Raw genomic sequence first — 26,480 nt, forward strand, 5'->3', positions numbered from 1 at the left:
ATTTAGACCAATCAGAATTCTAGAATTATCAGCGCACGTTGGTACTTCCGTTTATCTATTGATACTGTTGTCTGTTATTTATTTATTTGGGGGGAAAGAAATTGCTGTTTTACATCATACAAGGGCCAAAACACATTCCCACGTACAATAAAAATGTTACGGGTTATTGTAACATTTTGAAGATTGATGTTGTTGTAGGACACCGCCGAAGTTGAGCAGGCCTTTTGTGTGTCACAAGCGGCAGTGCTAGCTAGCTAGCTAGCAATCCTAGATAGCGCTTTTCCGAGTTTCTTGTAGCTTAGTTAGTCGTTTTACACGAATACGCGTTGGATCTAAATCAGTCCAGGGTCAGACGTGAACATGACATCAGCCTCAACGAAAGTAAGTGATTCTGATCATTTCAATTGCAAAATGTTGCATTATTAGCTGGCTGCTTTGGTTTACATGGAACGGCGGATAATATACGGTTAGCTACTTCTATGGATATGCATCGTAGCTATCTTGAATATAAAGTATAATGGAGGTTTGTCTTCCGCTATTCAGCGACACATTAGTTTATTAATCTGATGTGTTCATCTCACAGGTTGGGGAGATCTTCTCTGCAGCTGGAGCTGCCTTCACAAAACTGGGAGAGCTCACCATGCAGTTGCATCCAGTGGCTGACTCCAGCCCTGCAGGGTGAGTGGATGAGACACACACACACACACACACACACACACACACACAAATAAGACTGTCTAACAGACACACACACCTTCACCTCTAATGAGTGTGTTGCTATGCAGATAACAAGCAAGTCTACAATAAACTACTACGTTATTACCCACTGAATTAACCTTTGCTTAGCAACACATTTTAGAAACAATTCTCTATTTCGGGCTTGTCTCACTTGTTAGTCCACTCCCGTATGTGTCCATTAGCTATGCTGTCTCTGGAATTTCTCTTATATTTACAGTATGTAAAAAAGGCTTATCTAGTGCTTTTAAAGGCCTTTTCTAGTCAAAATCGTGTTTGGTGTAAATTTCATATATTCAGATGAAATCCTCATCACACAATTATGAAAAGTGACCTTTGAACCACATGAATTCAATGAGTGCAGACGTGAGGGAGAAGGGTAAGGAGGGATTCGGGGCCACAGCCAAGGTTAGTGACTGTAATCTCCTTCCCAGACACTTCCACCCAAATGCTTGGAAGGTCTGGTGGACCAACGCATCAAACCTAGCCTGCCGGTTGCATAGCCATTGGCTTATCGGCTTAACCTACCAAACAAACATCTCCCACAACACCTCCCCTCAGTGCTTGACCACCACACGTTTCTGATTCAGAGCTACGCCTCGCAGTCGTGTGATTCACTGAAATCAAATAATGACAAAAACTTTACTTAGTAAATTCACTTCCAATAAGTCCAGGTTTGAGTCGTTGTTATTCCAGGCTTATATGCACTGTGCGCAATAGTCTGGGGACGAGGTTAGTGACTGTGTCTCGTTGCAGAGCTAAGTGGACGGACACTGAGATTGAGCACCTGAGATCGGCCGTGGTGAGGTTTGGTGACGACCTGAACGCTCTCAGCTCTGTCATCAAGGAGCGAACTGTGTAAGAAAGAACACTCTGTCCCCCCCCCCCCTCTCCTTTGTCAAACCTGTTGCATTTCGTTTTTTCTTTTCTCTCTCTCCCCCCCCCCTCTCTCTCTCTCTCTCTCACTCTCACTCCATCCATTTTTTCTCTCAATGGCCCTACATCTCTCCATCCATCATTCCTCATCCACTCCCTCCCTTTTCTCTCTGTTGAAGACTTCACATTTGGATATAGCTGTGCAAAAGAAAGAAATAGGGTGGACTAACAGTGACACAAGCCCTGTCTAAATCAAGACTACAAGGTCTAAATGTCACACTTAATCACACTGAATATGTGATATCTACACCACAGTTCTGTACTAACTTTGGATCCATCTCACTAGTGCTAAAGAGCGCCATAGAATGATGGTTTGTTTTTTTGCGTCGTTGATGACTTGTGACTTAAAGACAATGTACGCCTGGTTGTAATGTTCCCCATAATAACCAAACTGTCGCCCTCCTCCTCTTGTGTCTCCTCCCCAGTGCTCAGATCAAGACCACAGTGAAGAGGAAGCTTTACGACGAGAGTGGGATTCCCATCTCAGACACCCCAAAGAAGACCATCAAGAAGACCACCGTCACCATGGCCACCTCTGCAACCCCAACTGTCATCGCCATGCCAACTGCACAGGTTGTTGTGACAACAGGGCTCCAGGGGGCCTCCCCGGCCCTGCCCACCATGAAGAAACAGAAGACTGCAGGTGAGAGGAGTGTTGTAGTGTAGGTTGATATGATATGACCCAGACAGGAGTAGAAATAGTATTTAAAATACTTTGTTGGTCTGCCTTAGCCTGCCTGGAGTGACAGGTGGGCTGGGTTTGCACTTTTAGGATGTTTCCATTAGTTCCATTGTGCCAGGCAAAATCAAACACAAAAAAGTATTTGAAATGATTTCAGAAAATATTTGAACCAAGGTCTGATATTCTCCTGTGTAATATGTTTAAATCATTGTCCAATATCATTGATATTAAACAATGTAATATCTGCTGCATACTGTTACATTTCCTTGATGTGTCTTCCTCCAACCCAAACATTTTTTTTTTATTCAGAAGAGTGAAATATAATAGTATTATTTGAAAAGCTGTATTTGTGCATTCGGGATACAGGTCTAAACAGATCAGCAGATCTTCACAAACTTGATAAATGTTCAAAATATAACCTTTATATAAGTTATTTATTCTGTGCAGGATCTGTGTATTTTTCAAACACTTCAAATTCCATTTTATTCTCAATATATGATCTAACGTCTCCATTGTCCTCTGCCTGTGTTTCAGCAGACGTGACCCTCAGCGCCCTGAACGACTCGGATGTGAACAGTGACCTGGTGGACATAGAAGGACTAGGAGAAGGCTCCAACTCCAAGAAACTCAACTTCGATCAGGGTGAGAATTTCCTCTTCTTTACTGGGGTTTACTAAACCCCAAATATGATTGTGCTATTATGTAACTCTCCCTATTTGTTTACAAAGAATTATAGTGTTATACATTACATTTTTCTGAAATGTGAGGATAATGCTGCCACTCACTGGAAAAAGCACTGGTTATTTCTGTTAATAATGACTCAAAATACTCGTCTCATCTGAATAAATTGATCTCAAAATTCACCAGTCCAGTATAATTGGGAATATAATTGATTATATTGATTTTAAAAGCAAATTATATAATCTGGGGTATGCAACAACATTATATATATATGGTTGTATGCTAAATGTCAGTGCTCAATTCTAAATGCGTTATGTGGTTATGTGGTGACAATGGGTACCTAAAATAATTCAACATAATTGGTAACAACCTATTCCCAGCACCAACGCTGAACTAGTGGTACTTGGAATAAAAAATTATTCAAAGATTATGATTAGACTATGCAAGCATCCTTACACCATTACATGTCCATATAAAGACCTTGTAATCTCTGTACTGTTGAATAAAGTACAAGCCTTAAGACATTTCCTATTTTGTTGTCCTTCTACAGACAACCTGAACCTTGACTCTAGCCTCATCATGAACTCTAGTGACCTGCCACTCCTCTCACGTTGACCCCTGACCTTTGAACTTCAGAGGATCTAGGTGTCCCTCATTAATATGGACAACAGCTGTGATCCTACACTGGTTGTGTTCCGGGCTGTTTTTTTCTGCAGTCATGCTGCCTATATCAGACCGTTATATCATATTGATGTGGTTCCTTAGATGTAAAAACCCTCTCCAGGCATTTTGAGGTCTGATAACCTGTGCTGTTCAACTGCAATGCAGAGCCACTAGAGCACACCATCACCATCACCACTCTACTCACCATCATGTTTTAATTGCTTGTTCTCTTTCTCTTGCGTGAGAAATGTGTTGTTGGATGTAAATGTTCTTTATTCACACATTATTGATGGATGCAAACCATGTTATAAGTCACTGTGTGTTCCAGGACATAGATTCTGCAGACTACTGGATCACTATAGTAGATGAATATGTTAAAGGGCGTGTCCAGGCATTAGAAACATCTGCACATATTATGTGAAACTAGATACCAGAATGCATAGGTTGGCTATCACAAGTGTCTCTGGAATTCTACAATTACCCCTCTGACAATGCAACAAGTGTGCTGTTACAGTTTACATTTAAGACATTTAACAGACGCCTTTATCCAAAGCAACTTACAATAAGTACATTTGTCCAAGTGAATCATCTATACATCAGTCATCATAAGAAAAACAGATCTATGCTAGGACCAGGGGCCATTGGCAGTCACAATGCTTTTATTTTTATTTACAGTAGAGAAACTGTACAGGGGGGTAGTGGGGATGAAGAGGTCTTTAGGAGGGACAGTCAAGATGTAGCCTGAAGAGATGGGTCTACAGCGGAAGATAGGTAATGACAAATCATGTCACTCAAACTATAAACCCATATTAGATTAGGTGAATTCTTCATAAAAATAATAATGGTAGGTATATGTGTAGTACATTTCTACAATGTCTAGTTCATTTTCTATAAGAAACAGAAGGCCAATTAAAAATGTCAGATAATTTATACTTCCAAAATTACCCCATTCATAGCTTTTCATAAAATGTTTTCATGTCTCACTGTTCCTGACAAACCTTTGTAGTTTTGCATACTGTACAGGCTTTGTCTCTAAAGACAGTAATGCTTAAATAACCTGTGAACTGCTAAAATGTGTTAAATAAAATCGACTTTTTAAATAAAATGTTGTCTGTCTTTACATGTACTTGTCGCTTAATTTGAGAGTTGTTGACTTTATTTAAATCAGATGCACTGGACACAGTAATGCATTAAGTTGTGTAAAACATTCAACCATTTATACAAGCATTCACATACACTAGCATTAAATCAATTCAAAATGAGGCAACACACACACAGGGTTGGAGTCCATTCTAATTTCAATTCACGTTTTGCACTGAGTGAATTTGAATCCAATTTGACAACCCTGATGAGGCCAAAAATGAGACGGTAAACTACATCAGCAGTGCTCCTCACACAGGACTTCTCCCTAGGCAGGACAGGTCTGGTGCTCTTACATGCTTACTGTCTGTATCACTCCTATGCTCCCACAGTCTAGACTAAAAAAGATGGGTATTAACAATGTTTTATTCATGTAGAGAAGATGATAATAAATAAATAAATAAATAAATAAATCAGAAAACACAGAAATATAATAAATAAACATCAGAAAACACAGACATATGTAACTGTACTTGGGGGTCGATGGACGATGTAGAGAAGTGTGTGTCTGACTGGAGCAGCACAAGCCGTACTGGCAGCCCAGGGACAGGGCAGCTACCAGTAATGATGTGCTGCTAACGCCAGGCACACCGGGGAGAGACCAGCAGACAGACCAGCAAACACAGTCAAGAGACCAGCAAACGAAATGAGAGAGAGACCAATGGATGTCTTTTTTTGTTGTTGCATATATTGAATTTACACTAAAGAGAAGTTAAAGAAGAGCTACCTCAGATATAAAAAAGCACTACCAAAGCACATGAAACAGCACTACAATAGCATAAACTATTGAAAGCACCTTCTAACACTAGGCCCATGAGACAATAGGGAAATCTAAAATGGCACCCTACTCCTGATATTAGTGCACTACTTTTGACCACTATCACAAAGGGGCTCTGAGGTAGTGCACTACATAGGTTAGGAGACACAGCCAAGAGACTTCTAACCATAGAAATAGAATGAGTAGAAGGACATGCCCATCCAAATTGCCATAGTCTGAGGGACCATGTCTGTTCTACTCATTCTCTTTCTATGCTTCACCATTAGGACTAGGAGATGTCTGGACTGGCAAGGTCGCCTGACGACCAAACCTGTCATTCAAATAATGTTACAATATTTCCCCATGTCACAGGTCTGTAAGGATTGTCTGATGACCAAAGAATAATTCAAATACACCTCTAATTCAATTGCAAGGGACTGAAAAACAAGGTTTACCCTTACTATTTGAGTCAATGGTAAACAATGACAACATATACAGTGGATAACACAAAACATCAAAGTGCTGATGAAGGGAGTCCTTTGGAATGGAATGGAATCAGAATGACGACATTCCGGGGGCACCCAGTGACAGCACATAATGATTTGGAGTTGCCATAGATACCTTCAAAACATGATGTGCTGCTAGAGGGTGCCCTGGAGAGTGGTGTGTGTGTGTGTGTGTGTGTGTGTGTGTGTGTGTTGGGGGGTAGGAGCCAGGGCAAGAGGGGATTCTCCATGGTGTAGGTTCAAGCTGTGGAGAGGAGATAACACACAAAACATACTGTATTAGATAAACATTCAGACGAGATTTGCTTTCCTCTGTTTTTCAGAGTTGTTTAATATTGCAAAAGATAACAGCTGCTTTTGTTGAATTACTTACTGTGCACTAAAATGTTTGTCAAAATGTATACAAAATTATAATTTTCACACTCGGGTGTCAAAGCTTCTAGAAATGTCTAATAGGAACAAGGGTTGTGTAAATCTTTGAGAGGTGTGTGTAGACATGAACTTCTGGACGAAAATTAAGAGAAAAGACAAACAGAAAAAAATATATTCCAGCCAAATACAATACTGAGCAAACTTAAAAACCACTGGAATTATTTCAAATTGCATTGGAATTATGCCCTTGTATAAACTTAAATTAATTAAGATGATGTGGCCTACAAAATGGACGGTGGGCAAGTGGACAAAATGGAGGGTGAAGATGACAAAAGAAGAGAAGTGAGAAAAAGAGGAGACACTTTTCTTACACTCCTTTATTGCAGACTACACTGTTCATCACGGTTCACTACAAACTTTAACACAAATATAAGAAACCTTGGCAGCAAAATTAAGTTTATGTCCTAAAACAATTTACCATTAACAGAATGACAATTCTCTCTTTATTCAACCTTTCTCGGTTTTACAGATATTGAACATTTTTATTTTTTTTGTCTGCATGTAGAGGTCCTTTGTCAGCAAATAAAGGCTATATCCAAAGTATTTTAATGTACATTGAAAATAAATCATATTTTCTTATAATGGACATGATCACTAACTTTTCAAGCACATATACTTTTGCCTAAAATAGACAACCTTCTCCTGAGACCGATTTTTTCCCTAAATCAAAATAAAGGGTAGGCCTCCAGCCTATGTACAGTACAGACTGCCACACATTTGTCAGAGAATACATGTCAATGTATGAATGGATGAAATTAATTTGTTCAATATCATGAAGAATAAAACATGTACTATTTAGAATCTATCAAAAACAGTACCAATGCCATGTTGTGCTGAGAGTAAATATGATGTAGCCTAGATAGAATGTATATTATAAAGAGGCTAACCACACACCTCAATACCAATTAATTAGGCCATTCCCAGTTGTACAAGCTACAGACATACTGTAAGCACGCAGGAATAGGAGCTTGTTCATGTCTGTTTAGCACATTTTGGAATGCCAGAAAAGCTAGTAAAAAAGATTAACTGTTATGAGGATATAACACAATTATTCAAGACTTTATTACAATATAATCAGACTGGACTGAATGCTGGAATAGCGTGGAGACGGATCAAACGTGATAGGCCCTCATCTGACCTCCCTGCTTTTAAGACAAAATTATTAGTGTGTGTGTGTGTGTGTGTGTGTGTGTGTGTGTTAGGGGAAAGGGGGGGAATTAAGAGGAGAGAGAGAGAATGATCGTGTACATACTAGGCCCTCAGCTCATATGACCTTGACAACGACATTCACAAATCAGCAATGCACCTGAGCTCCATCTACCAAAGCAGGACTCAAAATCAGAAAAACAGACAGACAGACAGACGAAGGATGTAAAAGGAGGGGGGAAAGTTGAAAACCAAGTGAAGGAAGAGGAAAGAGAGAGGCCTACGTGAGAGGGAGAGACCGGTGGTTACAAGGGGGTCACTTGGCAGTTAAAACACTGCTGATGTGGCCCTTGAAGGAAACTTAGCACAAACGGACACAGATGCATACATCAAGGGGAGCACCACACACACACACACACACACACACACACACGTTCTGTCCTAGTATCTGTTTAACAGGTGTGTCAGATGGCCCACAAAAGATAATGATAGTCAAGCCAAGCAAGTTATTAATAATATACGAACAGGCCTGTATTTCAAAAAGCTAGTTGTCAAACTAATAAGTGTAAATAGGGATTTAAGAATAGAAAATGTTTCGCAATTGTGCTGATGGTTGTTGAATTTAGTTTGAAAAATATTTGGTGTTTGGAAGAGGAGGGGGAGAGAACAAAAATCTTACACACACCACACCCAATGTGGTGTGCTTAAACTTTTACACATTGAAAAGTGTGATTTCTGAGGGAAAAAAGTGCATCAAATGGAAACTTTTCACCATGATTAAAATCATATAAAATCAAATTAACCTAATTTACTTAAATATACCACACTTTTCAGACATAACAAAAACTACCATTTAAACCACAATGTGGCTGGGGAAAAACAACTTCCCAAGGTCAAAAAGCAGGCATTTGAACCAGACATAAATACACTATATTATAAATATGCATATTAATTGAACACTGAATCCCAACTGCCACATAATTAAACATTCAAAACCATGGAAATTGATATATTCTAATCTCTCACACTGTTGTACTGCCACACCAACACTAATATTCACCCACAGTAAAGTAGACTGGCATTACGAGTAACTTATTAAAGATTTTAAGCAAGTGTTCACGTCAGCTTTTGGGCTTCAAACATTCGTTTTTGTGTCTCAACTGCCAGCCTCATTCAAAAAGGAGTAAAGGAGAAGAGAGAGAGAGAGAGAGAGAGAGAGAGAGAGAGAGAGAGGGAGGGAGAGAGAGCGAGAGGAAGAGCAAGAGAGGGGGCAAGCGAGAGACAGAGAGAACGAGAAAGAGCAAGGCAGAAAGAGTGGCAGAGGGAAAGGAAGAGAAAGAGAGAGAGGAAGAAAAGCGAGACGTACGGGTGCAAGAAAAGCTCTTTCTCTCACACTGGCCTAGGCTTGTCTCTCCCCATTCAAACCAGAGGCCATTTTAAGCTTTGAAACAGACAGAGAAAAAAGCCTCACTTACCCCTTGGTCCTTTTTCACGTCATTAAAAAAAGAAACAAAAGGAGGGAGATGGTTGTTGGCCAATTTCCCCCTCGGGTATAAAATAATCAGAGCACCCCCTCAATTGTTCTCTAGCACACACACCTTGTGATTGTCTCCTAATGCTGATGCGCCTCTACTCAATTTTCAAAAGGCCAACGCTCTCTTTCTCTATGAAGGATAACCACACACACACACACACACACACACACACACACACACACACACACTCACACACACACACACACACACACACACACACACACACACACACACACACACACACACACACACACCAACTTGAGTCAAGCTAAAACTTCCAAACTACCAATAACTACTTCACTCCACTCTCTTCAATTACAAGCAGAAAAAACACACAGCAACATTACTCAAACAAAAGTGTACCACTAGAAAAGAGCCCCATCACACAGACACTTATCAATGGGAATACCCCAGTAGTCTAATTTCAGGAGAAGAACCAAAAAAACAACCCATCTCTCTCAAAGCTGGGGGCTCCTTTTTCTAGATGGGGGGGCTCCAGTGACTAAAATCTGCCCCAAAATCCTTTTGTTCCCCCCCCCCTCCTGTATCTTCATCATACCCCCCCTTCAATAATCCCCCCCTTTCTATTCACCTCTAAAACCAGGAGTCTTGTTCAGTGTGCACTGCAGCCTCGGCTATGCTGTAGCTAGTGAAGCAGCCCGGGGAACTTAGTAGGCATAAAAACCAAAGGGCTGTAGCCTTTTTCCCGGGGCATCACTTTCTACAATAAAAATTAACATTTTCGGAGGCCCTGAAAAATCTGAAAAAAAATCTGGGGGTCCCCCCAGCCTTGCCTTAGATGGGTGTGAAATTTGGGGTCTGTCGCTGCTAACGTCTGGGAGCAAAAAATTAATTTGCGAGGGTACATGTCTGGGGTGCGCCAGTGCAGGCAGCCTCCACTCGCTCGCTTTCTTGTACGGCTGCCAAGGCATTCACTCCAGCCAACGGAGGGAGAAAGAGAGACCGAGGGAGAGAAAAAAAAAAAGAAAAAAAGGGGGAACAGGCTAGACTGCAGAAAAGCAGCACAGAGTGAGGGAAATAAAATAGGGAAAGTGTCGTTGTGTTTTTTTTTTTTGCCACAGCGACAATGACAATGTTTCATAGCGCTTTCACGCTGGCATAGTACGCCTCAAACCACAGTGAATGAACGTCCCAAACCAAACAAAAAATGAGATATGTTAGCCACAGTTAATTTAGTATTTACCTTAAAAGAAAGGGACAAACCGGCAGGTCAAAGAGAGACGCGAAAAAAAATACAAAAAATGTTGAAAATTGCAATCGGGGACTCATCAACTCATAGGTTTACTTGCCACATGTAATTTTTAACATTTAAATCAGGAATTAAATAATTAGGCTAGGTTCATGTGAACAGTGGACGGAAACACAAGCCCACAAAGTGGAGAAAATGTGCTTCTGGATCTACAGATACTTTTACCCAAGGACAGGGGCCTCAACCGTCCTCTCTCTCACACACTCCCCCCTTCTCTCTCTCTCTCGCTTGCTCACACACACACACACACACACACACACACACACACACACACACACACACACACACACACACACACACACACACACACACACACACACACACACACACACACACACACACACACACACACACACACACACACACACACACACACACACACACACACCCCGAAAATAAAGACAAAGGCTTACACTGGAATCATAAATAGAATGTTTAGACTTCACACACTATTCCAGAATTCTGACTGGAAGTAAAGCATCGCTGTTTGTTAGGCAGTTTGACAAGGCCTACTTCTAAATAGGCACAGGATGGTTATTCTGGTTACTGTGAGCAAAAGGCACAAATGTTTTCTTGTCCCTTAAAATCATTATATTGATGATTATAGTAATACAACTACAAGACCAAGCTGATATATAAAAAAAATATAATCACGTAAAAGAAATATCATTGAGAACATAAAACACTCTCCAGAATAAAATACTGCAATCCACTAAGCAAACAGACACATAGGCCTAGCCTACAGCTTTGAATATATGCCTACTACTCAAACACTGAGTTTTGAGAAAACCACTTGAACCAGTAAGTCACTGGGGGAGCCTTATAAACGTAGCCTAGACTTCTAATAGGTTTCAAACACCAATGCAATGCTCTGCTTTACTGATAGATCTCCGAACCTTCAAATAACACCACGTTAGAACAGTGGAGTGTAAGTACAGTATGATGTAAGGTAGGTGTCTGTTTGAGTTTGATATAACCTTCGAAAGAACCTTATCAAGAGGAATTTGAAAGAGCACCTGTTCCCCGTCCTAGCCTTGAAATGCTCCGGTTCATCAGGATAGGATAATCACATCAAACGATTGACCTAACTACATATTTCTGTAGGCTTATCCTAAATGACGCACACGCACACACACACTAACTAACTAAACTGATGTTGATCAGACAGACCTTGCATTATTTGCACAAACAAATATTCAGTAATTCAATGATAGTGATGTTTTCAAAATATCTGTCTAAAAGTATACATCATAAACTATACGTCTTGTGACGTTTTAGCTCCTTACATTCAGTGGACTTTTTTTGCTGATAGCCTGCATGTTAATCTACATTAATTGCATCAAGCTATAAACTGAACTGTGCAGTGGTGCATGTCTTCCTTTACGAAAAGGGATCAAATATACATACAAAACAAGTATATCAATGAGATAATTTGAAGACGTGAGACTAACGTAAAAGAAAAATCACATTTGTAACACATGTACTGTACAGTAGCAAGTACGTGGCATCGATGACGCACTTTTTATGCACACCTAGAACGTTCGATACGATCGTTCACTATAAATTCGAAGTCATATTTCTAAATCTGTTGCAATCGCAAATCAACTATACAAAATACATTGAGGACATGTCACAATTTTCATTTCTGAATCTCTTCCAATAATCAACGATTATTAAATTCTCATTCGTATAACTTATAGCAAGATAATTGTGTCTTATAATGAGGGCTATGAATATTGGTCAATTTTCCAAACGGTTGCAACAACACACGATTTATAACTATTACTTGATGGTTGAACGATGCGGCAATTCCCTAAAAGTAACGAGATAGCCACCAAGTTTGACAACACATCCACAGGGCATTCGGCCAGCACAGGGAATGGTCGTTTCAGAGATGACACTAGTGAACAGCTACCGAGTATCTGTTGCGCATCATAATAATTCAAGTTCATCAAGTTACAATGTATCTTATCTGACTAATTCAAACTCACTTCTGGAGAACTAAGTATCTAGTTGGCTACATTTGTTCAAAGCAACTTCACACATTAGGACAAGCTGATTAGCTATGTTTTTTTTCATACAAAACGATATTTTGTCATCAATGGCTGGGAGGGGTTGGGTTGACAGAAATTGCTGATTCAGATAACGTTAGTTAGTTTCGTTGCATTCAACGATCAACTCATTATCATTGTAACGAATGTGATAAATTGCTTCCAAGATCTTCACAAAGCTAAGATATAAGTTTACATTTCACATGGTTTAAAATTTCTGTAAATATTTAATTCGAACATATTATATTAGCTATGGGGGTGGAGTAGAATCCTTAGGGGGGTTGCATGAACGAATTTTGGGGAGGGGTCCGCAAAGCAAACCTATGGTATTCGGGACTGAAACGGGGGAGTGACAGGCAACAAAGCTAAAATATAGTGGCGATATGAAAACAATTCACTAAACTTTTGACAACTTGTTCTTACTAGATAACCATCTAACGTTACACCTGTAGCTACTTCCGTTGAATGCTTTACACCGAGCCTCAGCCGTGCTTGTAAATGTCAACCCCAAATTAGCTGCAATGATGATAAAGCTTTTAAAGTAGTGTAGGGTTTCAAACGTGGCTTATAAGCAACTTTGTTGCGAGAAAACGTTAGCTAGATATCCCAAACCTGAAGAAGATGTAAACTACGAGGACATATTATGATAGAAATATAACCAGCTACGTTATTTACTGGTTAGCAAACAAACATCAAAGCTGGTTAACTCAAAACTCACAACATCACAAAACACTGACAGCTTCCACAAAAGTCAATGCAGCTAGCTAACTGGCTAGCTAAGTTGCTGGCTAAAAGGCTCAAATGCTTACCTTAGGAAAATAAGATCAGATACCATGAAAAACAACAATTCTTGCAAAAATATGCCCCGTCTGAATGTTATAAAGAAATGAAAAAATCTATTAGATAAATATATTTTTCAACCTAGACTCTCATTCTCTCTCAAGAAGAAGTTTGAATATGGCGCCAATGCTTCGCCTCAGCGGCTCTACTCAGACTGGTGACACGGTGCACACAGAAAAAAAATAACTATAAATTTAGACGGGTGAATTATAATTTTTCACCAATTGTATGTTGTGTGTTTTCGTTAGCCTAATCAATATTGACAGTCACTTTTGCATAATATTGCTTCTGTGATTTTTATTTATTTTTTGTTTAATTATAATAACCGTCAAAGATTGTTCTAGTCGTAGTGCAGCACGGGAAATGATATAATCGGTTGTGTTTTGAATTTCCAGACCGGAAAATCTGCAACGGGGAGGATTTGTCTCCCCCTATAGTTTGACTATTAAATTGCCAAATGTGAAGGTCTGATATGTGTGGCCCTACAGTATAGGTCTTGTTGTAAAAAATAGTAATGTTATTAACGTGTATAAGAAAAACAGAGATAGATGTTGTGTCCTAGATGTTTCAGTCACATGATAGACAATAAATAGTTTCTAATCCAACATGGACACTTGTGTGTGTAGAGAGAGAGAGAGAGAGAGAGAGAGAGAGAGAGAGAGAGAGAGAGAGAGATACAAGGGATTTACTCAAGGTAATATACAGTATAAGATAAAATAGTCATAAAAAAACAAAGCTGGCAATCTGTTAATGTACATTGTACAATCTGTAGCTGTACATGATGACATCTGTTTGCAGTAGACTATTTGTGCCACAAGGTAGGCTAATTTCTGTGAGATTATTTGTGATGGACAAATGGATAGAGATTGGATAAATCTAGACTAGATTTAATAGCCAATATAATAGATAGCCATAGAAACATTCCTGAAAAGCTCTGTGTTTATTACCAAGTTGTTTATGTGTAAGAGTAGACTTTCCATCAATACAGCAGATCTGCCTTGCATAACCCAATATTAAGTTTAATCATTTACCAAAGGCCAAGAACAAAAGGCAACAACCATCTTTGAGGTAGAGAGAGGTCTGCACGGTTCATCAGTCTCACCATCGGAAGGACAAAGTAGGTCCATCCCCACAATTCCTGAGTGCTTGTGACATCACAATGGCCTAGAATGTACGTTCGATCCATTCCATCCTGAGTGGTAAAAGTGGGTTGTTGTGTTGGTGGGAGGGAGGCTTGTTTTTGTGAATGAGTGGATTTCCTGGAGTTGACAGTGTTCTACTCAATTTGATACTGTGTGTGTGCATGTGTGTGTGTGTGTGTGTGTGTGTTTGTGTGTGTTAAACACTCAGCATTACATTAGCTTAGTAGTTGACCTTTGGGTTTTGTTCAGATGGACAGGGCGATTATTAACAATATTGCTAATCCACTTTGTTTACACAGGCATGACTCTCTGATTCTCACACTCACAGCGAATACAGTCTGCATACATAGACACACACACTCCCACACAAATCACAGGACTGTAGGTTTACATTAAACATGTTTAATCCAGTCATATTTCACACATGCTCAACATGGCAGACAAGATAAACAGGAAATATCATACACATTTGTCATCAGGGACTGTTAAACTAGGTTTATACCATGGAGACACATATTATAGATGTGTGTGTGCATGTGTGTGTTGTGTGCATGTCATTCAAACATGTAGTTATGACACATACCAAGTCCGTCTCTGAGTGTTTATTTGTCTGAGGTATAACTTCTGACTCCAACAAAGCTAAAAAAACAAACATTTTAAAAACAACTTATCAAAACATATGTCTAACACCTCATCATCATCATCATCATCATCATCTCTGTTTGTGGTAATATAATCTATTCTAAATGTAATCATCAACATCTAAATACTGTCAACAATAGTTAACTGTTGTATTCATGTGTGCTGTGTAAGTCCAATGATTGTGATGTCTATATGTATGTTTGCCAAGTTTGCCTGTATGGTTGCAGGACAAATATTTCCAGACTGATGATAAAGTATTCTATTCTCTTGTCAGCTTCTTATTCAGAATTGTACATACACATATTTCATTGTATTTCAAGCAACTTTTACAAATGTTTACAAGCAACAAAACCTCATTCTACAATATTTACCACTTTGGGTAAGCCTCTGTGTATATATACAGGTGTTTTGCACTCGTTATCCTTGTTGTGAACTGCCTCCTCTCCCCCCTCCTCCTCGTCCCCTGCCCTTCCCAGCATTCTCAGCGGCCAGAGGAGTCCATGTTGGGTGACGGTGTTGTTGTCGGGCGGCGGGCAACAGGGAGTGCTCTTCTCCTTGGTGAGGAAGTAGAGGAGAGCGTTCAGCCAGGCGTTGAAGGAAGCCAGCGGCCTGGTGATCTTGTAGCACATGGAGACAGTGGTCATGGTCTGGCAGGGCACGCCCTTCGTCACCTTGAGGATGAGGAAGATAGTCCTGGTGACGTGGAATGGGAAGAAGCATAGGGCGAAGAGGAGGGTGATGGTGATGATGGTTTTGATGGACTTCCTGCGTCTGTGGGCATACGGGGAGTGGGCGCCTAGGACGATCGACATCCCCTGCCCTCCTCTTTCTCCCATCCCCCCTCCTCCTCTTCCTCTTTCTCCTTGCCCCCCTCCTCCTCCTCTCCCGGCTCCTCTGACCCCCGCCCCATTCCTTCCCCCTCCTCCTCCCCCCTCTTCCTCCTCTCCTCCTCTCCTCCTCTGGGACTGGGGTTGTGACCTCAGGGTTCTGAAGATGGTGAGAACCACGTGGGAATAGCACCAGGCAATGATGGAGAAGGGCAGGAAGAACCCCAGCAGGTGGAGGATGATGCCGTATGGGACGTAGACCGAGAACTCCTTATCGATGGCATCGTCCCAGCAGTTCTGATAGGCCTCGACCACGCCTGCGTTATACCCCCCGTTCCCGTTCACCGCCACCCCACCCCCACTCTCAACCCCTCTAGTCATGTGGCCTGTCTGGGCGAAGCGGAATATGGGGCAGGTGAGGGCGAACACCACCACCCACACCAGCACACACGTCCATTTCACTGCCCTCTTGGTCTCCAGAGTGATGGTCCTCATAGGGTGGCAGATGCCCAGGTAGCGGTGCACAGAGATACAGGTGAGGAAGAAGATGGAGCAGTAGAGGTTAAAGTAGAAGAGGAAGCGCACCAGACGGCACATGAAGTCCCCGAACACCCAGCGGTCGCGCATCACATAGCTGGCTACCAGGAAGGGCAGGGAGAGGCCATACATGAAGTCTGTGGAGGCCAGGTTGACCATGTAGATAAGGGAGGCGTTCCAGCGTTTGGTGCGTCTAAAGGAACGGTAGAGGACGATGGAGTTGAGGGAGATGCTGAAGATGAAGGTGAAGGAGTAGCAGAGGGGGAGGAAGATGTACTTGTAGGACTCGTCGATGCTGCAGGAGGACAGTGGGATGGCTGTGGAGGAGGACGAGTTGAGGACTCCGATGATGTCATCAGTGGCACCGATGTCGCCGGTGACGATGCTACCTCTGGGGTCAAGTGCGGGGGCATTCATCGTCGTCATGGTTGTGTGTTTGTGTTTCGGTAACAGTTATAGTGGACGTTGTGATTCTCTCTCATCTTCCCATTCCTGTATTCCTTCCAGTTTCTTCTGTTAGCTTTCAAACTATTAATTTCCCTCGTCCACTTCTGCTCCCTGAGAGAAAAAGAGAGAGAGAAAGAGAGAAATGTTAGTATCACCAATTCACTACACAGCATTTCAATCCATGTTCATGCTACGCTGCACTAGCCTTATCATATTGTGAAGCTCCTTTGAACTACTAACCCCTCACCCCCATGTTTTGCATGTAACCCCCCCCCCCCCCATTTCCCCATATTCCTTTCTTACCTCCATTCATTCAACTTACAGCATATAGTAGTTTCCTCCATCAGCTCTCTTCACCTATGTACCTCTCCCCCTGGCCCCCTGAGATACACAAACATACACACACACACACACACACACACACACACAATCCCTGTGCTGTTTGCTCCCCCGTACGACTATAGGCTGCTGATTCAGTCTCTTCTCACTCCATTAACTCAGCAATCAGTAACCACACTTCCCCTCTCTCTCTTTCTCTTTCTCTCCATGCTTCTATCCAGCCATCCCCTCATCTCTTCCTTTATTACCCCTCCAGCTCATATCCATCCATCTCTGTACCGCCACCACCCCTTTGCCCCCCTTTCGCAACCCAACTGACTCACTCATTCAGTTATATGCCCCAGGGGAGGCTGGTGGAGGCAGAAATCTGAGGACGGGCTCATTGTAATGCATGGAATGGATTCCACTCAGACACATTTGTGATCTTTAAAAGCCATTATGAGCATCTAGACCACTAAACTCTAAACAAATGACTTCATATTAGTTCACCATCACCTGCTAACCTCAGACTCATCAGGTCCTCACACCACCTCCTGGTCCAATGCTTTGCATGTGCCCAGTCTTAGCTACCCCTCAACCTCCATTTCAGGCTGAATACATCGGCAGGTGAGAGTGATCAGGACGTGTGTGTGTGCATGTGTGCGTGCATGTTCAGTGAGCGATCAACAGGCCACCATCACTCTACACATCTATAGAAGATTTAAGTAAATAGAGGTCCTGTGTGGTGGTGTAGTTAGTGAAAAGGTCTCAATGCAGAAGACGTGACATCAGATAACCCAATTACGTGATTTCATAGAAACTGGGTACTTCTTCACAAACTCTATGACTCAAGTCCTTCTCAGTCAACATCCAGATTTGATTTGATTTGCTTTTACATTCTCTCTGTATAATGTTCCTAGGTTCTGTGAAATAGACTTTTAATAAAGAATATCTATATATAGAAATTGAGTATCCATTTGAGGTTTTAATAAGACTGAGCAAATTGCATTGACTCACTTTTATATCTGGATTTCTAGGAAATAAGGCACAGATTGAACGTGGCAATAAATGAAACACCACATAAATACCTGCATCTCTGCAATCACCTGTCTGTTGTTGCAGGATGCATGAAAGGACTCACCTGTTCAAATGATGTCGTGACTGCGCTCTACCAAGCTCCCTCTCTCCCACTTCTCCTCGCCAGAGAGACCACCAGCAAAACAGTGGGAAATAAGGACAAATAGTGAAGTGAAGAAGTGATGAAACTCTTGTGGAAAATGTCTCTCTTGGTATGATCTCTTGGTCACACCTGTTGTTGGCTCCTGTATCTAAACTAGCACATCCCTGTCCTGAGCCCTGTGGCTGGCTGACTGTGACTGTGTGACCGGTACCTCCCCCTGGCTGTCCCTGTCCCTCTCCCTCTCCCTCATCCGTTTGTGCTGAGCTGGATGTTTGGCAACGCAAACTCTGACCAGGCTGGAAAGACACACACACACACACACACACACAAACATACCCACACGCATCCACACACGCACACACACTCACTCACTCACTCACACACATACACACACACACACACACACTGCAGAACAACAAGGGTACCAATACAAGATACATATGCTAAATAAAAACATAAGTACTAAATATACAGAGCACACATACATACATCCATACATCCATACATACATACATAGGCCACCATACAAAGACTGCTAAATAAATATACCTTAAATACATATGGGCTAAATATAAACAACACATACTGTACATATCTTCACGGGATAAGTTATTATATTGTATTGTATTTGATATACATATGTACAAAAGTAGCACTGACATGTATCAATGATCTGTTTATTCAATGCAAAAGGCATGCAAAAACCAAAAGGTGACGCAAAACAGTGTCATATGATGGTTGGTAATGCATAAACACCCACACTGCTGCACTGCTCCCATAAGAACACTGTTTAATGACAACAAGGCCTCGGACACACAGGTGAGGCTTGGTGAGGGACTTGGTGAGGGACTTGTCAGGCGATGTCTTGTTTCCATTACAACACAATGCTGGTTGAACTTTTCTGTCCCCTTAATCCCTTCATCTTCTGTGATGGACCCAGTACCAGTACCAGGGGAGGCTGGTGGAGGGAGAAATCAGAAGATGGGCTCATTGTAATGCATGAAACGGAATAAGGAATGGTCCTCCGATTTCAACTGCCACCAGCCTCCCCTAACCTGTACAAGCCCCTGGGTGGGTGAGCTGCTCACATTACTGTGTCTGTTTGCAGGGTAGAAATCACACAACTACTCTTGGGGGTTCCCAATGTAGATACAATGCACTTTTGGGGGCCGGGGGATATTTCAGTTATGACGGGGACGTCCTGATTTGTTACTATATGGGGGTGCTGAGCCCTCCAAGCAGTTGTGTCATTGGAATCCTGTCTGTTTGAATAGTAATATCTGCAGCTCTGATTGGCTTACACAATCATAGATTAATTAATAAACATGCAAGAGAGGACAGACAAGAGATATGTCCCAACAAGATTAAAACAATCATAACACAACACAGATGACATTAGAGATAGATTGAAGATCTTCAGGCAGCAACAATAGCAGCTTGTTAATACTCTCTTGTAGGCCTAGCCAGATGCCAGTTCTTTTCCCAAACAAACATTAAAACATGAATACTAACCCTAACCAGACATACACATTTCCCTCATTATAAACACAAAACAACATATAATAAAAACAAAGCGCTGTGCAATTGAATCAAAAAGTCTTCAGGAGTGATGCCCTGTTTTCACAGTGATCTGTCGTTCAAAGCAGCGGTGTCCATAATTGATTGTGACATCACCGGGTTCCGTTCTATGAGATGACCCTCCTGGCGTAGTGATGAAGGCAATGTCAGTCAGAGTGATGTCATATCCTGTACCTCCAACAGCATGGCGTCCTGCTCCGTTCTCAATTGGTCCCGAGTCACGAGTAGACCCACAAGCTCTGTGCTCAAGTCTAGTGGGGGAGGAGTAAAAACCATCCATACAGACACAGACACAGACACACACACAGACAGACAGACAGACAGACAGACAGACAGACAGACAGACAGATAGACAGACACCAACACACAGGTCAGAGGCAGAGTTCCACAGCTCATTTGAATAGAAAGTGCAGTAGACTGCTGAGTTTGATGGTTGTGAATGGCAAAGCAGAATGGTAAATATAAACAAATATATATTATTATATACAGTGCCATGCGTAAGTAATGGGACAGTGAAGCATGTTTTCTTCTTTTGGCTCTACACTCCAAACGTTTGGATTTCAAATTTCAAACAATTGCTATGAAGTTAAAGCAGAGATTCTTAGCTATTATTTGATGGCATTTGTGTACATATTGGTTTCACAATTGAGGAATTATAACACTTTTTATGCTTAGTCCCCCTATTTCAGAGTACCCAAAAGACAGATTTATCAAATGTCCAAATTAATCTTCTCTGGTGATGCTCTGCCAGGCCTGTACTGCAGTCATCTTCAGTTGTTGTTTGTTTTGAGGTCTTTTTGACTTGGCCAGTCAAGACCTTTCCATTTTTAGCCCTGAAAATCTCCCTAGTTGCTATGGCAGTATGTTTTGGGTCATTATTTTACTGTATGATATAGTGCCATCCAATGAATATGGAGGCATTTGCTTGCAGACAATATGTTTCTGTACACTTCAGAATATATTCTACTGCTGCCGTCAGCAGTTACAATCATCAATTAAGATAATAGCTTTGCCATTCACAACCATTAAACTCAGTAATCTACTATTGAAGTGACCTGTGGAACTCTGCCTCTGACCTGTGGGTGTCTGTCTGTCTGTCTGTCTGTCTGTCTGTCTGTCTGTCTGTCTGTCTCTGTCTGTCTGTGTGTCTGTCTGTGTCTCTCCAAGTTATCAAGTTCAAGTGGCAGCTATACATGCCCAAACCTAACACCCCCTGCACCATGTTTCACAGATGAGGTGGTATACTGTAAATCTTGGGCAGACCTTTTTTTCAGACCTCTGCAGGCTTTTTAGGTCCTTTTTTAGCAAACTGTAACCTGACAGGTGTAAACCACTAGTTATCCTTTTTGAGGATAACTAGTGGTTTACAGCTTGCAGTGAATCATCTGTAGTTTGGCTGGTGATGTATTCTGCAGAATACAGAATACATTCACGCCTACCTCCTGGAGAGTGTTCCTGTGGGACAGTTGTTTTGGGGTTTTTCTTAATTATGGTGAGCAATCTTCAGTCATCCACTGTGTAAGTCTTCCTTGGCCTACCAGCCCGTTTGCGATTGCTGAGCTCATCAGTGCTTTTGTTTCTTTTTAATGATGTTCCAAACTGTTGATTTTGGCAAGCCTAAGGTTCTGGCTATGTTTCATAAAAATGCATAGTCTAAACGTTTGGAGTGTAGAGCCAAAAGAAGAAAACATGCTTCCATTACCTACACTGGGCACTGTATATAATAATATATAATAAATATAAACAAATTGATCTGGTTTATCCAACAGTGTAATATATCCATTGAGAGGAGTATGTGTTCATTGACTCTGACCTTGTATGGCCTGGCTGAGGGAGTTTCTATGGCCAGTGAGCTCCTTGAGACTGAAGGCCTGGAGATCACTCCGCTCCAACCTCCTCTTCCTCCCCAGAAGGTCACAACAGGCTGGAGTCTACGACAGGGCAGGAGGGGGGCAAAGTCAGGGAGGGAAGAGGGTCACTTGTCGGATAGGATCAAACCTAGGTGGGTAAACCCTGTGGACCTCCAGGGCAGTACATAGTATTGAACACCACTGTGCCTTAGCAAAAAGCTAGAAAGGTCAAGAATAAACACTTTTTTGCAGTTGCAAGAAAGGACATTCATCTCTTGTTCTCTACCTCCTTCCCTCCCTTTCCTTTTCTCCCTCCCTCTCTCCTTCCATCTCTCTCCCTGTTTCCCTCCATCCAATGGATTCCCCTTCTCTTACCTCCTGTTTCTGGTCAGTCCTCAGCTTTTCTCTGAGCGCGCTCAGTGCGGCCCGGACTTCAAACTTAAAGCCAGCTGGTTTGCTGCTCTTGTCTGCAGTGGTCGGGGCCTGGGGCTGAGGCGCTTGCACAGAACCTTTCTTTCCAGGCGCCATCTTGGAAATCTGGAATGGATGAAACAACTATATAGAGAGAAGGCTTCCTCTTGAAACCAGCTTAGATTCTAAATACAATGTCAAGGAAATCAAAATGAGTGAAACCAGAGTGGTATATTAGAAGAGTGGTACCAATGTGCTTCAAATAGTTCCATATAGCTTCCTGGTTACACTTCCTGATTTACCCAATATAGATTTTTTATTGGACTAACAACCAGTTGCCTGGCAGCATGCTCCATTGGTATCATGTAAAGGAACTATTTGCCACTGGTCAATAGCAAATGGAGCCCTTCATTGGCGCCACTCTTCCACTCTTTCCTCTGAGTAGAACAAGTGTTATTAGAGATGTAGATACTCTGTCCTCTCCCACTACCTAACCTTTCGACTGCAGAAACATTCAAACACGCTGGAGAGCCTCAGGCTCTGACCTTAACCACTGTGTGTGTGTGTGTGTGTGTGTGTATGTGAGAGACAAATAGAGAGAGACAAAGAGAGCAAGAGACAGAGAAAGAGAGAAAGATGGAGAGCATTTGCTGACCTTTTTTCCAGTATTTTGGTCCTTCCCCTCGTCCTCCTCCTCTTCGCTCTCGCTGTTATTGATGAAGCAGAGCTGAAGGTTCATCTGACTCTGCAGACTGATACAGACAAGAGAAATGCAGATCAATGACACAGTCACATATACAACACTGTCAATATAAAATGGCATTGGCACCTGAATGTTTCTGCATTCACAAAAATATAATTGTTGCCTCAGGCAGAAACAGGAAAAGCAAGGCTGCCATACAGTATATGCTGCTGACATCAGGTTAGTGAAATTTGACACAGCATACCGTGAGGTCAGAGCAGTGACACGGCTGTTGTTGCAGTCCTCCTCTCCGTCCTCCATCCAGGTCTCCTTATTCTTCCCTCGTTCCCTCTCCTGCACACAGGCCATTGGCAACCTCCCTCTCTCCAGCACTCTGGAGGACTGGGGAATAAGTCAACACACACACACACACACACACACACACACACACACACACACACACACACACACACACACACACACACACACACACACACACACAGTAAATACACACTCACCGAACACTTTATTAGGAACACTATACTAATACTGAGGTCTACCTTTGCTTTCAAAACAGCGGCATTGATTCCACAAGATTTTGGAAACATTCCTTTGAGATTCTGGTCCATGATGACATGATTGCATCACGCAATTCCTGCAGATTTTTCAGGTGCACTTTCAAGCTGTGAATCTCCCGTTCTACCACATCCCAAAGGTGTTCTATTGGATTCAGATCCGGTGACTGGGAAGGCCACTAAAGAACACTGAACTCATTGTCATGTTCATGAAACTAGTTTGAGATGACTTGCTTTGTGACATGGTGCATTATCATGCTGGAAGTAGCCATTAGAAGATGGGTACATTGTGGCCATGAAGGGATGCACATGGTCAGCAACAATACTCAAATAGGCTGTGGCATTCAAGCGATGATTGATTGGTATTAACGGGCCCAAAGTGTGCCAAGAAAACATTCCCCACACCATTACACCACCTCCACCATGAGAAGGTGTACAGGTGTTCCTAATAAAGTCCTCAGTGAGAGTATAGTCCACTGTACCATTCCAGTTCTACACAGTAAACATGTAGCATACTCTTCTAGTATTTGGCAGTAATACATGAAGTACACTATACCATTCTACTACTACACACTAACTAGTACACAAACATATAGTATACTATTCCAGTACTACACATTAGATACGGCATAAGGACCCACAACACCCTAGTGTAACACAGTATAAACTGCCTTGCCATGTAAGTTGTTTGTTTAACACACAGATGTTATTGTTTATATTTGTATGTGCGTCTCTCTGTCATGGCCTAGGTGGCCTTTGAATTTCCCTACAGGGATGAATAAAGTTATATAGAATCTAAAAGGGACATTATAATGTGTACAAAACCTAATGATTATTGTCATCAATAGCACCCTGAAGATGGCCTGTGAGACGCAATGTGTTGGTGCTTTTTTATACTTTGCTATGCAATATTTAGCTGCTAAAATAAAGGCTTTTTAATTATTCCACAAGAGAGTGCGCCTTGGACTCATTGAAGTTATCCTCTTTTTTCCTCTTTTTACAGCTGCACTGTACACTATACCGTTCTCCGATGAGCACCTCTCTTTGTCTTCATACTTGATGCCAAAGCAGCACTCTCTTTTTGCATTTTGAATGAATGGATTGTGTTGAGATACTGCTTGTAATGCTAGACTACACCTGCATGGACTTCATAAATACTACTACTACTAATAATAACAATACTACTACTAATAATACATCAAATGCATATAGAGCTTTTCTAAGACCAAAAGATGCTCTACAAAAAGAAGTGGTGTTGATGCAGGTGACATGACTGATAATGCATTTCCCACACTTGTACTCAGTTGTTGTTGTTGTGGTGAGAACTGTGTCCCCTGTCGACACCTCTCCCCATCTGTAAGTTACAGCCCCCCTCAACTTTGTCTTCCTGACCTTTGCTAAGCATGTGCATCATTGCCCTAACAGCTTGTTACCTGTCAAATGACATCTACCCCCAGTCACAAGCAGCATTCAACTTTGATCCCTGACCTTTTCCTTCTCATTCCTCTCCTTCTTCTCTTCTTCCTGTTTCTCTAGTTCGGCAATGCGCAGGCTCAGCGCCTCCCAATGCATGATGGGTAGGCCCAGGTCATCCTCTGCGGGCGCGTACCCCTCCTGCCACATCAGTGCTGCTCCCTCTGCATCCTCCTCCTCTTCCTCATCTTCTTCCTCAGCATCATCACTCTCTTTCTCCTCTTCTTCTGCTTCATCACTCTCTTTCTCCTCTCCCCGCTCCCTCTCTCTCTCCTTCTCTCCCTCCATGTCTGGCTTCAAGGGGACAATCTGCCAGGCTGGGTGAGGGTAGGCCCAGGAGAGGAGGGGGGGACGCCTGTGGGTGCCAGAGGAAGATCATAGAGGATTGATTAATATTGGTAATAAGCAGTTATAACAACAAAAATATGTTATAACAACTCTATTACATTCCTTGGACTGTAGGGATGCCGGGGAGAAAATGTTTCTTTCAAGAGAATGACACTGATTTAAATTCAGATACCTTAAGTGACTTGAGGTGTGGGTGGCACATGGAGCATAGGCCTACTGTATGTCAACTGCAAACAGAATATGGAGAGTAGCACACCCATGCTACTACCCAGTGACTTGTGTTTCTACTTGCCCACCTTGTGTCAGAGCAACATTGGCCTATTGTTGAGGGGACAGATAGATTCATGCAGTAAATCTGCAAAATACTGCAGACCAAATTTAATGAGAAATGTGAATGAAAAGAAAGGTTTTCAACCTCTGTATTATGAGTTAAATAAGTGTATTTCCTCTATATCATAATACACTAAACAGATTAGCCTTATTGACACATGAAAATGTCATTTATCGATCGATTGTGTAATCCACTACGTAGAGCACTTACCAATTTCCCCGGGAACAGAAAAAAGAATATCTTGCGCTGTCAATCGGGAAGAGTTGATCGTGTCCACATAACTTTCTCTTCCTCGAGCAACCCTTCCTAGTTTCCTTAATTCTCCTTCCTTCTATCCCTCCTTCTTCCTTTCCACCCTTGTTTTCATTCCCCGTTTCTTTATCCAAACGTTTCGCTTGGAATAGGGAGTTGGCTACAATGTATCCGACGTGTTTACGCGAGGGGGCTATGATATAAATTATTATAGACTACGTTGCAAACTGTGAAATCCCTAACAGTTTAGTAGACTATCATCAAGGAGAAAATCAATTCGTTCTTGAGCCAACAACCGAACAAAAGCTGAAGTCTTCAGGAATTTCACGGCTTTTCGGTAGAGAGAGGAGGGGTGAAGAGAAGACGGTCAAAGAAGTAACGAAAATTGCCAGGTGTCCAATTTCACCGTTTTTAGTGGACCACTGAAATTCAAATGTTAGAAGAGAAATACTTGATTGGATAACTTATGTTTCTGATTGATCGGGAAATTATCGCAAAAGTAGCCTACAGTAT

General features: G+C 41.8%; 3 protein-coding genes across 6 annotated transcripts; 1 reads left to right on the forward strand and 2 right to left on the reverse strand.

Annotated features, from left to right (window-relative positions):
- Window positions 1-62: 62 nt before the first annotated feature.
- Window positions 63-4,813, forward strand: LOC310804607 (BPTF-associated chromatin complex component 1). 4 transcript variants are annotated; one of them, XM_083669916.1, is made up of 6 exons: window positions 63-381; window positions 584-678; window positions 1,492-1,593; window positions 2,097-2,314; window positions 2,888-2,995; window positions 3,585-4,813. In XM_083669916.1, exons 1-6 carry the CDS (start codon window positions 361-363, stop codon window positions 3,647-3,649), a joined length of 609 nt encoding a protein of 202 aa, XP_083526042.1. In that variant the 5' UTR covers window positions 63-360; the 3' UTR covers window positions 3,650-4,813. The 4 variants fall into 4 exon arrangements, with proteins under 4 accessions (XP_083526042.1, XP_083526043.1, XP_083526044.1 ...); XM_083669917.1 differs by having other exon boundaries at window positions 2,891-2,995; XM_083669918.1 differs by lacking the exon at window positions 1,492-1,593.
- Window positions 4,814-14,932: 10,119 nt separating this feature from the next.
- On the reverse strand, window positions 14,933-16,961 carry LOC310813936 (P2Y purinoceptor 3). Its single transcript, XM_083683127.1, has one exon. It carries the CDS (start codon window positions 16,946-16,948, stop codon window positions 15,512-15,514), a length of 1,437 nt encoding a protein of 478 aa, XP_083539253.1. The 5' UTR covers window positions 16,949-16,961; the 3' UTR covers window positions 14,933-15,511.
- Window positions 16,962-19,128: 2,167 nt separating this feature from the next.
- LOC310814841 (schwannomin-interacting protein 1) lies at window positions 19,129-26,299 on the reverse strand. The gene is made up of 8 exons (XM_083684377.1): window positions 25,926-26,299; window positions 25,052-25,391; window positions 23,254-23,390; window positions 22,962-23,058; window positions 22,271-22,432; window positions 21,859-21,976; window positions 20,220-20,296; window positions 19,129-19,425 (listed from the first exon to the last, which is right to left on the reverse strand). The coding sequence occupies exons 2-8, from the start codon at window positions 25,322-25,324 to the stop codon at window positions 19,342-19,344; spliced, it is 948 nt and encodes a 315-aa protein (XP_083540503.1). The 5' UTR covers window positions 25,325-25,391; window positions 25,926-26,299; the 3' UTR covers window positions 19,129-19,341.
- Window positions 26,300-26,480: the final 181 nt, after the last annotated feature.

Source organism: Argentina silus (genome assembly GCF_951799395.1).
Source record: "Argentina silus genome assembly, chromosome: 1".
NCBI lineage: Eukaryota > Metazoa > Chordata > Actinopteri > Argentiniformes > Argentinidae > Argentina > Argentina silus.

What these genes read in the sequence shown, in the direction of transcription:
- LOC310804607 (XM_083669916.1), top strand. Translation starts at nt 361, where the DNA reads ATGACATCAGCCTCAACGAAA. An exon ending in TGACATCAGCCTCAACGAAA is followed by an intron (nt 382 to 583) that starts GTAAGTGATTCT and finishes TTCATCTCACAG; the next exon opens with GTTGGGGAGATCTTCTCTGC. An exon ending in GAAACTCAACTTCGATCAGG is followed by an intron (nt 2,996 to 3,584) that starts GTGAGAATTTCC and finishes GTCCTTCTACAG; the next exon opens with ACAACCTGAACCTTGACTCT.
- LOC310813936 (XM_083683127.1), bottom strand. Translation starts at nt 16,948, where the DNA reads ATGACGACGATGAATGCCCCCGCACTTGACCCCAGAGGTAGCATCGTC.
- LOC310814841 (XM_083684377.1), bottom strand. Translation starts at nt 25,324, where the DNA reads ATGGAGGGAGAGAAGGAGAGAGAGAGGGAGCGGGGAGAGGAGAAAGAG. An exon ending in ACCAAAATACTGGAAAAAAG is followed by an intron (nt 22,433 to 22,961) that starts GTCAGCAAATGC and finishes CATCCATTCCAG; the next exon opens with ATTTCCAAGATGGCGCCTGG. An exon ending in AGGACGCCATGCTGTTGGAG is followed by an intron (nt 19,426 to 20,219) that starts GTACAGGATATG and finishes TCCCTCCACCAG; the next exon opens with CCTCCCCTGGTACTGGTACT.